Raw genomic sequence first — 12,771 nt, forward strand, 5'->3', positions numbered from 1 at the left:
AGCCCAGGAGCCCTTTCATAGCACCGGCCCAGGGTTCCTACTTGGGGCTCTGGGTATTTGACTCTTTTACATAAATGTTAGGATTGATACTTCCCAGTATTTCTAGTCAGAGAGCAATGAGAAGGGCGGTTGGGGTGGGGGAGGAAATAACCAGGGATTTGCAGCCTTTGCAGTCTTTCGATTCCTGTTCATTCATTGGCAAAATGTGTGTTGCCTAGGAAACCGTGTACATCTAGGCTACACAGGCAAGGCTATGAGGGTGGTGAACTGAGCTTTAAATGGCGAATGCAAGCTAGCTAGGAGCAAAAATCCTGAAAATGTCCCATGATTTCAGTAGATGGGTCAAAATGCATTGTGCATTAAGAGAACAACACTTTCAAATTTTACTCCATATTTATGAAAAGTCTCCTTTCTGTCCAACTTCTTGAGTTACTTAAACAATGACCCTTTGTGTACAATAAATGCACAGTTGAGGATTTGCCCTTGAAAATAATTTGACATTTGTAAAAGTACATATCTGTAACAGTTTGGGGGCCCTCCCTGTATAAAACAAATGCTGGATTTGATTTTGTACAGAGATGCTTCTACACCTGTCTCTTAAATGTTAATGCATCATTAAAACTGATTGGTATCTAAGAAATGAAATGCATTGCCTTTAAATCTTCATGTCTGATACATGACATAGAGGGAGAGGAATCTAATATAAAGAGGCAAAATCAAATGCTGGAGACCCATCTGATTTTGCTTCCTAGTAGCTCTTTTCCTTTTCCTTTGAGCTAAGTGAAATAAGGCCTTCCCTCCTTCCCCTCTCTCTGTGTGTATGTGGTGTGTGTGTGTGTGTGTGTGTGTGTGTGTGTGTGTGTGTGTGTGTGTGTGTGTGTGTGTTAAATTCTCCATCAGGGAGAGAAGAGGCTGCTGTCAATATTTCACACAGAAAGCAGCTCTTTGCAAAAATTTGAAATGTGCGACACTGTAATCCCAATTACAAGTTGGGTGGAGACAATGAGGCAAAAAAACGTACAGAAAGAAAGCTGATTTTGAACCAAACGGCTGGATCCCCAGGGGCGTCCGGCTTTGAGGGTGATTTCTATTCACGCGGTTCAAAACCTCTTCCACTAAGAGAAGTCAGCGAGGAAAGGGGCTTTCATCTATATAATCGTAAACACGAGTTTTTATCAGCTACTTGCAAAGATCTGGCTGTCTGTGAAACAGAAGATGAGCAAGGAATCCATTAGGTGAGAGAGGCAGGCTCAGATTACCCCGCTTTGAGTTGAGCCCCCAGAGGCCCCGAAGCCCCGGGATTGCTCCTTGGGTGGTGCAGCTAGGCGGGACCGCTGAGCAGCGGCATCTATAATGGCAGAGCAGGCGACACCCTCTCGGTGTTACTTCCCGGGCAGCTGGGCAGCATGGCAGCCAGCACCTCTAGGTTTACACCTGCAATAGCCTTTTCAGCTGTGAGTGTCACCCCCACCCCCGAAAACCTGGGCATCTGGGAGACAGTCGGAGCCCTGTTATTAACTCGTTGTGTGACCTTGAGAAGTATTCCGTATTCATGTTTCTACATCTGCAGGAGGATTTAGGTGGAAAAATCCAGCGTCAGGGCCTGAGTCCTTGAAACCCTGCTAGTGGGCATGTGTGCACACCTTCTGTTGTTCTGCCTCTGTTCTCAACTCCACCCCGACCTGAGCACCCGCAGCTGTGTCTGGAGAACTCTGGCTATAGAGCTCCAGTCTAGGCACACTGGCAATCGCAGGCGGCAAGGCTTTTGTTCTGGCTGTTTTCATTGTACATTAAAATTGAGTTTAAAGCCCATCCTACACACCCCCCCCCCCCGCGGAAAGGAGAGGCGACGACAGCTTGCTGATGGTTCTAGCAGGCCCTCCCTCGCTCAACAGCTGCGAGCTCTACCCTATAGTGAGACCCTGAGTCCTTTGGGCCTCTCTCTTCAGAGAATGAAAAGGGTCATATCACCCCCGAGACCACTAGTCTCGCATGGGGACGGCGACCTCCAGCCTTAGAACAGGAAACAGGCTCCGACACTCTTTGTCCTCGCTCTCTCGGAAGCACGCAGGCTTATCTCACACGCGCGAGCAGATAGTAGTAACAAAGGAATCGTTTTCTTCCTCGAATACCTAGAAAATGCGGGTTTGACAGGAGTGTGGGTGCACCGCGTCTGCGCATGCGCTAATGTTAGTGCGCCAGGGTCTGCGGTGGTCTCTTGTTAGCTCACGATGCTGCAGTTTTTAGGCGTGTCCCCCACTCTTCATCCGCAGCATCAAGGCTGGGACCTTGTGGGTGCAGCAAAGGAAGAATGCTCTAGGTAATAACGGTTCTCGGATCCCACCCCTTTCCTTAAAACCTAACGCCGGTCAAGGACAGCTCCTGGCTGGTTTTTAAACACTCAGTTGTGGACTACATCCCATGCTTTTGTGAACTCTTTGTTTCCCCGACAGGCCCGCCCCCAGAACTCCACCCTCGGTCTGCCCGCAGCACAGTTCATGCAGCGAGTCCCGCCACACCCACTCCATCACTCGGGAGGAACAAAAGCCAATCACAGGGTTGAAGGAGTCATTGGTATCTGACTGAGCGCTGTATAATCTTGGAGTGGGTCAGGCAGGGATGGGCTTAGAGGTCCTTCTATCCCTGAATGCTACTACTGCAGCAAAGAAACGGAGTCAACAAAGACAGGCCAAGACAACTGAGGCTATGGGAGGAGAGGAACGCACTCTAATACTCCACAGTGTCCAAAATCAGTATCTTTTGGACCTCTGTTTTTCCAGTTACACTGGTCTTTGGGATCACCTGCCTTTTCCTAAAGTTCTATGTAATGCGCATATGCGCTTGGAAGGTCATTGACCACCAGGGATGAGGAAAGGGGCAGTATTTTCTCCACGTACACTGGCTTGACGAAGAGTTAGAAGAGGAATTGCTCGTAACGCAGGTTGTTAGATGAAATCCCCCTGCCTGGTGCGCACTGGCAGCACCGGACTGCACCTGCTGCAGTTGCCCTCGCTTCCCTATCCATTACCAGCCCTCCTCTCAATCCTGAAGCTATGAAACTAATCACCCCGCCTCGTAACACTCCGACGGGTCCCAGTTCCCCAAACTCAGCTTCCCTTCCCCTCAAATCCCAGACAATGATCACGCCCCAGATACTCCCAGGAACCCCCACCCCTCGCAAGGTCTTCACTCCCGCGCTGATTGGCCACAAGCCCATAGTCCAGCCCCCTGGACCATCCCTGGGGCTCAGAGCATTACGTCAACCTGGCCTGGAGAGAGCCAGCGAGAACAGGAGTGGGGGGCTTTGGCTGGGGGGCGCGGTCTGTTTGGTCCGCCCCGCCCTCTCTGCATAAAAGACCGAACCCACCCAGCCGTCGCCCTCAGCCCATCGGTTCCGGAGTAAGTTCCAGGTGGCCCTACTGTGGGTGTGAAAAGGGAGTACGGTTAGACCCACTGACACAGATTCAAGTCAGCAAGAAGCTAACGAGGCACCATGCGAGAGATCGTGCACATCCAAGCGGGCCAGTGCGGCAACCAGATCGGCGCTAAGGTGGGCGCGCTGCTTAGGGGGTGGGGGAGGGAGGCTAGCAGGACACCCCCCCCCCCAGGATATTTGGGCACCAGGGCTCAGCGCGGTCCTAGGTGGACCCAGGTCTCGCCAAGGGCGGACCTGACTTGCTTTGTGCAGCCGTATGGGGCGTGGGCTCAGAGAGATTTTTAAATCTGGGAGGGAGGGTCTAATTAATTTTTCCCGGAATTGTTCGGAATTTGGGCTGCCCCTTCTTCCTTTACTCCCTGATCTCCACGAGTGCCTTTAGAAGGAGCGAGTGTGAGGGAGTCTGTGCGCTCCGGTCTTTGGGAGGGGCCTGAACGCAAGAATTGCGTTTACTCGCTTGAACACCCGGTGAGCTGCGGGGGGAAGGGAGGAGAGCGATTGTCTGGCTGGACGTGCTTTGAATTTAAAATATCCTACAGTTCCCTCTCCTCGCCTGCCCCATTCCCTCCGCCTCTGGAGTCCCAGCGCGTTTCTCTCCAGCCACCACTGGCGGCTGTGACCCGCAATCCCAGGCTTGGCTGTTTTTTTCACCCCCACCCCCATCCCTACCTCCTGCTGAGAGCAGCTGTTCGCCTGGGAAACCGCCCAGTTTCAACTTTCTGATCTTGTACAATGCAAGCCCTAAGGCTGTGCCCGGGTCACGCCACTTATTAAAGCGTCTGCAGTGTCGGGTTGTTAAAACTGGGTGGGGGCTTCTCATTGCGATTCGGGGTGGGGTCGTGCATAGCTAAAAGCAGACTTTTATGTCTCAGTTTTGGGAGGTCATCAGTGATGAGCATGGTATCGATCCCACTGGCAGTTACCATGGAGACAGTGATTTGCAGCTGGAAAGAATCAATGTATACTACAATGAAGCTACTGGTAATTATTTTTAACACCCCATCTTTAATTCCGGTATCCCTGTGCCCTGCTCGTATGTGGCCCCGGGAGAAAGTGTCTATTTCAGGATGACCATTCTCTGGGTGGGGTAGCCTCTTCTGTGCCAACCAAATCCTTTAAAGCTTGGTCATAGGCCCTTCTTTGTTTGGGGGTAGCACCAATCAAGAAAGAGGTGGTACCAAGCCCTTCTCTGCAGAGATCACTGCCTAAAGGGCTAAGCCAGCTCTTGTTTCCCTGCAGGTAATAAATATGTACCTAGAGCCATCCTGGTGGACCTGGAGCCGGGCACAATGGACTCAGTCAGGTCTGGACCTTTTGGGCAGATTTTCAGGCCAGACAACTTCGTGTTTGGTGAGTATGTGGCATAGCTGAAGACAGAAGGGCACAAGGTGCCAATTACCACTAGCATAAGGGGTGGAGAAGTGTGATTGACAGATTAAGAGCATAAATGGCATCCAAGGGTGTGCTAGCTAAGCCTTAGTTTAGGTTTAGAGCAAATGAACCTTAGCGTTTATCAAGCAAGGTGTGCTATGTTAACTCATTTATAATCGAACGGGTGACTAAATAATTCATTGTTTAACATTTATTGGCTATTATGATAACTTGAAATAACTATATATGAGGGCTGATTTTTATTTTTTTAAGAAGGGATTTACCCAATCATGGATGACTTAATCCCCTTTTGCTCTAATAGGTCAGAGTGGTGCAGGAAATAACTGGGCCAAAGGCCATTACACAGAAGGCGCTGAGCTGGTGGACTCCGTCCTGGATGTAGTGAGGAAGGAGTCTGAAAGCTGTGACTGTCTCCAGGGCTTCCAGCTGACCCACTCACTGGGGGGAGGCACTGGCTCAGGCATGGGGACCCTGCTCATCAGCAAGATCCGAGAGGAGTACCCAGACCGCATCATGAACACCTTCAGTGTCATGCCCTCACCCAAGGTCTCTGACACTGTGGTGGAACCCTATAATGCCACCCTCTCCGTGCACCAGCTGGTGGAGAACACAGATGAAACCTACTGCATCGACAACGAGGCCCTGTATGACATCTGCTTCCGCACCCTCAAGCTGACCACACCCACATATGGCGACCTCAACCACCTGGTGTCAGCCACCATGAGTGGGGTGACCACCTGCCTGCGCTTCCCAGGCCAGCTGAATGCAGACCTGCGCAAACTGGCCGTGAACATGGTGCCCTTCCCACGCCTGCACTTCTTCATGCCAGGCTTTGCACCTCTGACCAGCAGGGGCAGCCAGCAGTACCGAGCCCTGACAGTGCCTGAGCTCACCCAGCAGATGTTCGACTCCAAGAACATGATGGCCGCCTGCGACCCGCGCCATGGCCGCTACCTGACCGTGGCTGCCATCTTCCGTGGCCGCATGTCCATGAAGGAGGTAGATGAGCAGATGCTCAACGTGCAGAACAAGAACAGCAGCTACTTCGTGGAGTGGATCCCCAACAATGTGAAGACAGCCGTGTGCGACATCCCTCCTCGAGGCCTCAAGATGTCAGCCACCTTCATCGGCAACAGCACTGCCATCCAGGAGCTGTTCAAGCGCATCTCGGAGCAGTTCACTGCCATGTTCCGGCGCAAGGCCTTCTTGCACTGGTACACGGGCGAAGGCATGGACGAGATGGAGTTCACCGAGGCAGAGAGCAACATGAATGACCTGGTGTCTGAATACCAGCAGTACCAGGATGCCACGGCTGATGAGCAGGGCGAGTTCGAGGAGGAGGAGGGCGAGGATGAGGCTTGAGTTCCCCAGGCCAAGAAGGTTAGGGAAAGCTGAGATGAAAGCAGGGGGTGGGGGGCTTACCTGTGAAAATACCTTGGCAGTTGAAGGAAGAAAGATGGTCTTAGGTTTGTGCTGGGTCTCTGGTGCTCTTCACTGTTGCCTGTCACTTTTTTTCTCTTTTTGTAATATTGATACCATCAATGTAACACTTGAGATCTTTCTGAACTCCTGTTGTAATGGCTAAAATCACATAAACCTTTGTGTCCTAATGGTGTCCTCTTTTCTTTCTCTCCTTTCTCTCAATCCACGTTTCTGTACACACAATATTTTCTTCCTTTAGAAAAGAATGAAAGCCCAGAGGCATTTCTTTCTTCTTTGGGTATGGTATAAATTAATATAACCCAAACCGAGAATGACCTTACTCAATCCAGTAAGAGAGAGCAACCTGGATTTTGAAATGCCCTTTGCTACATGACTTGTTTATCGCAAGAGTGCTTGTCAGAAAGCACACAAAGTGTGTTTTCATGGGGATACCTTACCAGGTCTTTATTCCCTTTATAAAGATTTATTTGAATAGTTACTTAGAGGTACACAGTACAGCATTTAACAGAGAGTAGGAAGTTAGTTTCCTCTCCTTTGATCCTTGATCCAACCTTCCTTTATGGAGGGTGTCATCATTAATAATGCTGGTAACTGATAATAATAATCCCCAAGTTATATCATGTTCATGATGTTGGGACCCAAACCTGTGGCCTTCTTGCACACACTTAGCAAGCATTATATACCACTGACCCCAACAGCTGTGTTCAAGAGACAGGACATTCCTCATATAGGTATGCTGTGTTTTATTTGGCCTGCTTTTACCAGTGGACATTTAGACATTTTTCATATAATGCTACAGTGAATAATTTTGTTCCTGCATCATTGTGCACACAAGAACACAAGAAAAGCTATTTATTTCTGTAAGTGAGACTTCCTGCCTTTTCAAGTTAATGAAGTTATGTGCACTTAGCATACATTAGATATTTAGGAGTGGTTGGGGAGTTTTCCTTTAGGAAGACAAACCATAAGAATTTTCATAGTTTATTACATTCTCCCCATGAAGACCTGGGATCTGAGCTTTGCACTCAAGCCTGATCTAGACTAGAATTCAACAATTAAAGGAGCTACAGGAGTTCAGTTGTCCATGGATTGACAGTTAAGATACTTCCACGTGAGTAACTGTGCTCTATCAAAATAGCACAGATATTCCAATTTAATCTGGGCCAGTCAACTTCTCACTTGAGAATGGAAAGTAGAATATAAACAGAAAACAAGTGTGCAGAATTTACATGCTTCTAGAAAATAAAATAAGTCAAGGAAGCCATATTTAGGACGTTAGTACTCTTGGAGACGAATTCAAAATTAGACAAAATATTATTTTATATCTGGCCTTATATTTTTCATTCTGTATTGTTTTAAAAGGAGGGCATAAAGAATTTTTATTTAAAAGATGTTGAAATCTATTTGGAAGCAGTTCCACGGGGAAGTGCAGGCAGTGGCATTCTGCATAGTGTTCAGAAAAAGTTCATCTCACTACTGGGCTCCATAAATGGAAAAGAGCAGCAGCTCACTGTACAAGTATACATCACAGAAGCCTGACAGCGTGTACGGTTAAGTGGTCAGGATCTTTAGTTCCAACTTTCTATATTTAATGGCAAACTGGCAGGTGTCAGTCCTGGCTGAGCAGGTGTACAGCTTCCAACAACCTCCTTGAAGCATGACATTGGTTTTAAATGGTCTGAATACTTGGGGCAGCTGCCAAAGCCCCCTGGATGTGTCCTAGGCTGGGCATTTCTGACAACCTGTCAGACCCACGACAGTTAACTTTGGAAAAGGGGACAGATGACTGCCAAGGACCTTATGGCATTCTGAAAGTGTGTATCTCTCTCATCCCTTGTAAGAAAAGGACAGGCAGGTGCCAGCCAGCTAGCTCTTCAGTTGCACACATCTAGAGCTTATTTTGGCATGATGGGAAGGATGGATGTCAACCTGACCATTCAAGCATTTGTTCTGACTCTCATGTCAGCTCAAAGAAGAGAAAAATGTTCAGATACATAAGGCATGCTAATTTTTAGAACACTTGTTTCCTTGGTAGGTGACCATAGTGTGATGGGATTTGGTGAGTGTGTGTTGCGGGGGCAGTGGTGGTTTTTTTTTTTTTGTTTAGCTCTGATAGTGTTCCATGCCTCGCTACTGTGTTTTGTGGAGCGTATTCACTGTGAACAAACAGGGTACCCAAATTAGAAGATGCGCTTGCTGTGAGGTCTAGAGGTTGGGATTAAAGATGGGGGATTTCAGTTATCTTGAGTTATGGAACCAAACTCCCAGTGGGTTCCACATTGGCCTACCCAGATACATCAATGTAAGGAATGCTAAGGTTTTGTTAGACTAATAGTGATTAGAGTTAAAATGTCTTGCTTTTTTCTGTGCAGTTCACTTCAAAGGGAAACCTGAAGACATGTTTGGTTTGGCTCTGCTCAAATGTCCCTAATGAGGTCACTGTTTGAAAATGATGCTAAGTTTCTTGGTTTTAAAATTCTATGTACTAATGCAAGAGTTTTTTGTTTGTTTGTTTGTTTTCAGGACAGGGTTTCTCTGTTTATGTTTAACGGTTCTGCCTGCCTCTGTCTCCCTGTTCTGGGATTAAAGGCATACAGGAGAAAAAATTTTTTTTTATCAGAACTCAACATTGTGAAAATTAATAGGGAGTTAGGGAAAACTGGGAAGCATGAGTGACCCTAAGACAACTGTGTCCCGGATAAGACTCCTCTCCCACAGATGGCCTTTCACATGTCCTACTTAGCATATGGCTTACCTGCTGGAGAAAGCTGCTTGACAACTCCTAGAATGCTGTGTCAGCAGTTTCCTTGTTTTCCAGAGATGCTTCACAGTCAAGCCATGTGCTCACTTGGAAAGGGCTTCGATGCCTTTCAATGCCTTCGTTTCTTAACCACCCTCTCCCCTGGTTTCTTTTTGTTTTGGTGCAGTCTATTTGACATCATTTCTTTCTTTTTTTTAATTGAGTAGTTAAAAGAGTATAGGTGTTGTAGCAAATGACCTACTTTCTGAGTATAACAGCCATTGCCATCTTAGTCAGCAGTTGTGACTAACAGTAAACCTTCTGCATGGCGCCTTTTGAGGTTTTCATAAAAGGAGGGGGATCTTTACACTCTCACCTGGGTCCTAGTGGCTCTGTCCATGTCCTTCTGACTGTATGTATTTCCTAAGTACTGGCTCACCAAGCTAGACTTAACGTGGAGGTTCCTAGAGGTATGTCCAGTAAGGACATGGACACCTTATACCTTTTCCCCCATGCCCAGCACTATGCATCCCTTTATCTGATGCCCATAGTTTATGAATCTTTTTATAATAAACCAGGAGAACTTAGTGCTACCCTGAGCACTGTAAACTGCTCTAGGAAATCTGTCAAATCTGAGGAGAGGACAATGGAAGCCACAATTTACAGCTGTTGGTCACAAGTATAGGAAGTAAGCAATTGATTGCTGCTGGCATCTACAGTACAGGGCCAGGCTTGTGGGTCACAGCCCTAAAATTGTGTGATATAATACTGCTTCCAGGAAGTCAGTGTCTTATCTGGATGAGAAATATAGTTTTCTGTACTGAATATGGTATGAGGCTAGAGGGGAGAACCATTTAAAGAGAGTAATAAAAATAAGTCTCTGGGGCTTAAAGAGAGCAAGCCCAAGATAAGCTTGTGAGGTGTTTTCTGCTGAGAAGAAGCCTTATTTTCTAGAGCAACTGAAGACAAAATTCAAAACTTCTTGACCCACATTTCTAGTGTGATGGGGAGTGTTTGGTTGAACAGTGTTCAGGGTTCTATGGCTGTAGACATTGTCCATTTCTGGATCCAAACATTTCTTCCTCTTACCTTGAGTCCTTCCTAATTTAAAAAAAATGTTTTAGGTTTACTTATTTATTATGTATACAGTATACTGTCTGCATGTATGCCTACAGGCCAGAAAAGGGCACCAGATATCATTACAGATGGTTGTGAGCCATCATGTGGTTGCTGGGAATTGAACTCAAGGCCTCTGGAAGAACAGCCATTTCTTCTAACCATTGAGCTATCTCTCCAGCACTGAGGGCCTCCTTATTTATTTATTTATTTATTTATTTTTCTTATTTTACATATCGATCCCAGTTCCCCTCCCTCCCATACCCTCCCTTCCATCTCATCCCACCCCCACCCCCCACTCCTCAGGGAGAGTGATGCTTTCCAGGAGGGACCAACAAAATCTGTCAAGTCATTTGGAGTAGAGTCTAGGTCCTCCCTCCTGCCTTTAGGTTAAGGGAGTATCCCTCCATGGGAAATGTGCTCCCAAAGTCCTTTGTGCACCAGAGATACATCCTGATTTCACTGTCAGAGGTCCCTTAGACTGCCCAGGCCTTCTAACTGAGACCCATGCTCAGGGGGCCTGAGTCGGTCCAATGCTGGTTTCCCAGCTATCAGTCTGGGGGTCCATTAGCTTCTCCTTGTTCAGGTCACCAGTCTCTGTGGGTTTCTGTAGCCTAGTCTTGTCCTCATTTTCTTATCACTCCTCCCTGACTGCATCTGGATTCCAGTTCAGCTCAGTGTTTAGCTGTGGGTGTCTGCTTCTGTTTCCATCAGCTACTAGATGAGGGCTCTATGATGGCAGATAAATTAGTCATCAATCTCATTATCAGGGAAGGGTATGTAAGGTAGCCTTTCCACTGTTGCTCAGATTGTTAGTTGTGGTCATCCTTGAAGGTCTCTGGATATTTCTCTAAAGTCAGTTTTCTCTTCAAACCTATAATGACTCCCTCTTTCATGGTATCTCTCTCTCTCTCTCATCTATTCCTCCCCTAACTCAATCTTCCTAGTCCCACATGCTTTCTTCTCCTCCTCTTCTCTTTCTCCTAGCTCCCTCTCCACTCACTGCCCCCCCACTTCCAATATGCTCAGAAGATCTTGTTCCTTTCCCCTTCTGTGAGAGACCTTGTATGAATGGGCCTCCTAATTTTAAACTAAAAGATGCAACATATAGCTGGATATTGGTGGTGCCTGTCTTTAATCCCAGCATTAGGGAGGCCAGAGGCAGGCAGATTTCTGTGAGTCTGAGACCAGTCTGGTCTACAGAACAAGTTCCAGGACAGGCTCCAAAGCAATACAGAGAAACCCTGTCTTGAAAAAGCAAAAGCAAAAACAAACAAACAAAAAAAAAAAGATACAATCTATACAGAGAACATATTTCAATGATCTGCAATGAAATGTTGTGTCAGGTCATGCTTGGCATGAACATTTAACGACTGAACAGATTTTTTTTTTTTTTCTCTTTACCACAATGTGTTTGCTGTTGTATGTATTTAGTCACCAAGGAAAAGGGATCTACTCTGATTGATTTGGTGATAAGGGTAGGCACACAGTATATACAAAAAAAAAAAAAATGAGTCTCTGTGGCCATATGGAAGGTGTTCTCAGGAAATTTGTTGGGGACAGGAACTAACATAAGGCAAAGGGCTGGAGAGGGAGTGGAAAGGAGCATGTGGGGTGTCCGTGGGCAGAGTCGGTGGCTAATATCTGGCAGGTCTGTTGAGACATGAACCTGTGGAAATGAAGGCAGGAAGACACATTCAACATCCAGCAGCTACATTATCCATAGATAAAAACCTAGCAAGTTGCTTTTCAACATCAGAGCTTCTTCCAGTTCTCTGACTGAAAAGGTGTGTGGCACCATTTGAGTGTGGCTCATTCCCAACAATAATCACACGGAGACGTCATTCTGCAAAGCAATGGTGGTGCAGTGGTGTGACTTTTAAGGATGATAACTAGGTCATAGGGCACCCTGCCAAGAAAGGACTAATGTGGTTCTCTGTGGGCAGGTTCTCTCCCAGAAGGTGGGTGATTAGGAGATCAAACCTGCTGCTTTCTCTCCCTTCGTGGCTCTTTTATTCCTACTCTGTTGTAACACAGCCATGACCCCCACCAGGGCCCAGAAAATGCTAATGTTACAAACTTAGAAGACGTGTGAGCAAAATGACACTCTGTCCTTTATAAGGAATAAGATACAGAGATTTCTTTTTTTATCAGAGCAGCACAAAACAGAGCAGCACAGCATGGTTTTAGCATCTCAGTTTACAGGGAAAGAAAAGAGAATCCACACGTAGCACCTACTACGTGCTAGACTTATTGCTACTTAGTCTGTGCTACAGAGTGGGGGACCTCAGTTGTCATTGATGAATTTAGGAGACCTTCAACATATCTCTACAGCCTATGAGCCCCTGTTAAAAAAGAAAGGATAATACCTGTACAGAGATCCAAATGGCATTAACATACATAGAACTAAGGAAGTGACCATGCTTGGTATTTGTGAACATGTGTTCTTTGCTATACTTCATTGTCACTCAGTTTTCCCAGTTCTGGTACTATTGCATTCCAAATTATTTTTAAACTTGCTCCCAAAAGGAGTAAGGGAAATTATTGGCTCACATTGTTGAAAAGCTCAGAAGTAGACCTTTCACAGCAAGATTGGGAGTCCAGATGTACATATCCAAGGATAGCCATGTAAAACCACAAACTT

The 12,771-nt window shown here is 46.7% G+C and overlaps 1 protein-coding gene across 4 annotated transcripts in view; it reads left to right on the forward strand.

Moving 5' to 3' along the window:
• The first annotated feature begins 3,275 nt into the window (after positions 1 to 3,275).
• Positions 3,276 to 12,771, forward strand: part of LOC127229353 (tubulin beta-2B chain) — a 55,480-nt gene continuing 45,984 nt past the window's right edge. Inside the window, exons 1-4 of one of the 4 annotated variants that reach the window (XM_051194469.1) lie at positions 3,276 to 3,550; positions 4,309 to 4,417; positions 4,676 to 4,786; positions 5,130 to 6,103. In XM_051194469.1, coding sequence (XP_051050426.1) covers positions 3,494 to 3,550; positions 4,309 to 4,417; positions 4,676 to 4,786; positions 5,130 to 6,103 — 1,251 coding nt within the window. In that variant the 5' untranslated portion in view covers positions 3,276 to 3,493. Of the gene's footprint in view, positions 3,551 to 4,308; positions 4,418 to 4,675; positions 4,787 to 5,129; positions 6,439 to 12,771 lie in introns of those variants that run through there. The other 3 variants (XM_051194470.1, XM_051194466.1, XM_051194467.1) reach the window with 3 other exon arrangements.

Source organism: Phodopus roborovskii, unplaced genomic scaffold (genome assembly GCF_943737965.1).
Source record: "Phodopus roborovskii unplaced genomic scaffold, PHOROB, whole genome shotgun sequence".
In the NCBI taxonomy this organism is placed as follows: Eukaryota; Metazoa; Chordata; class Mammalia; order Rodentia; family Cricetidae; genus Phodopus; species Phodopus roborovskii.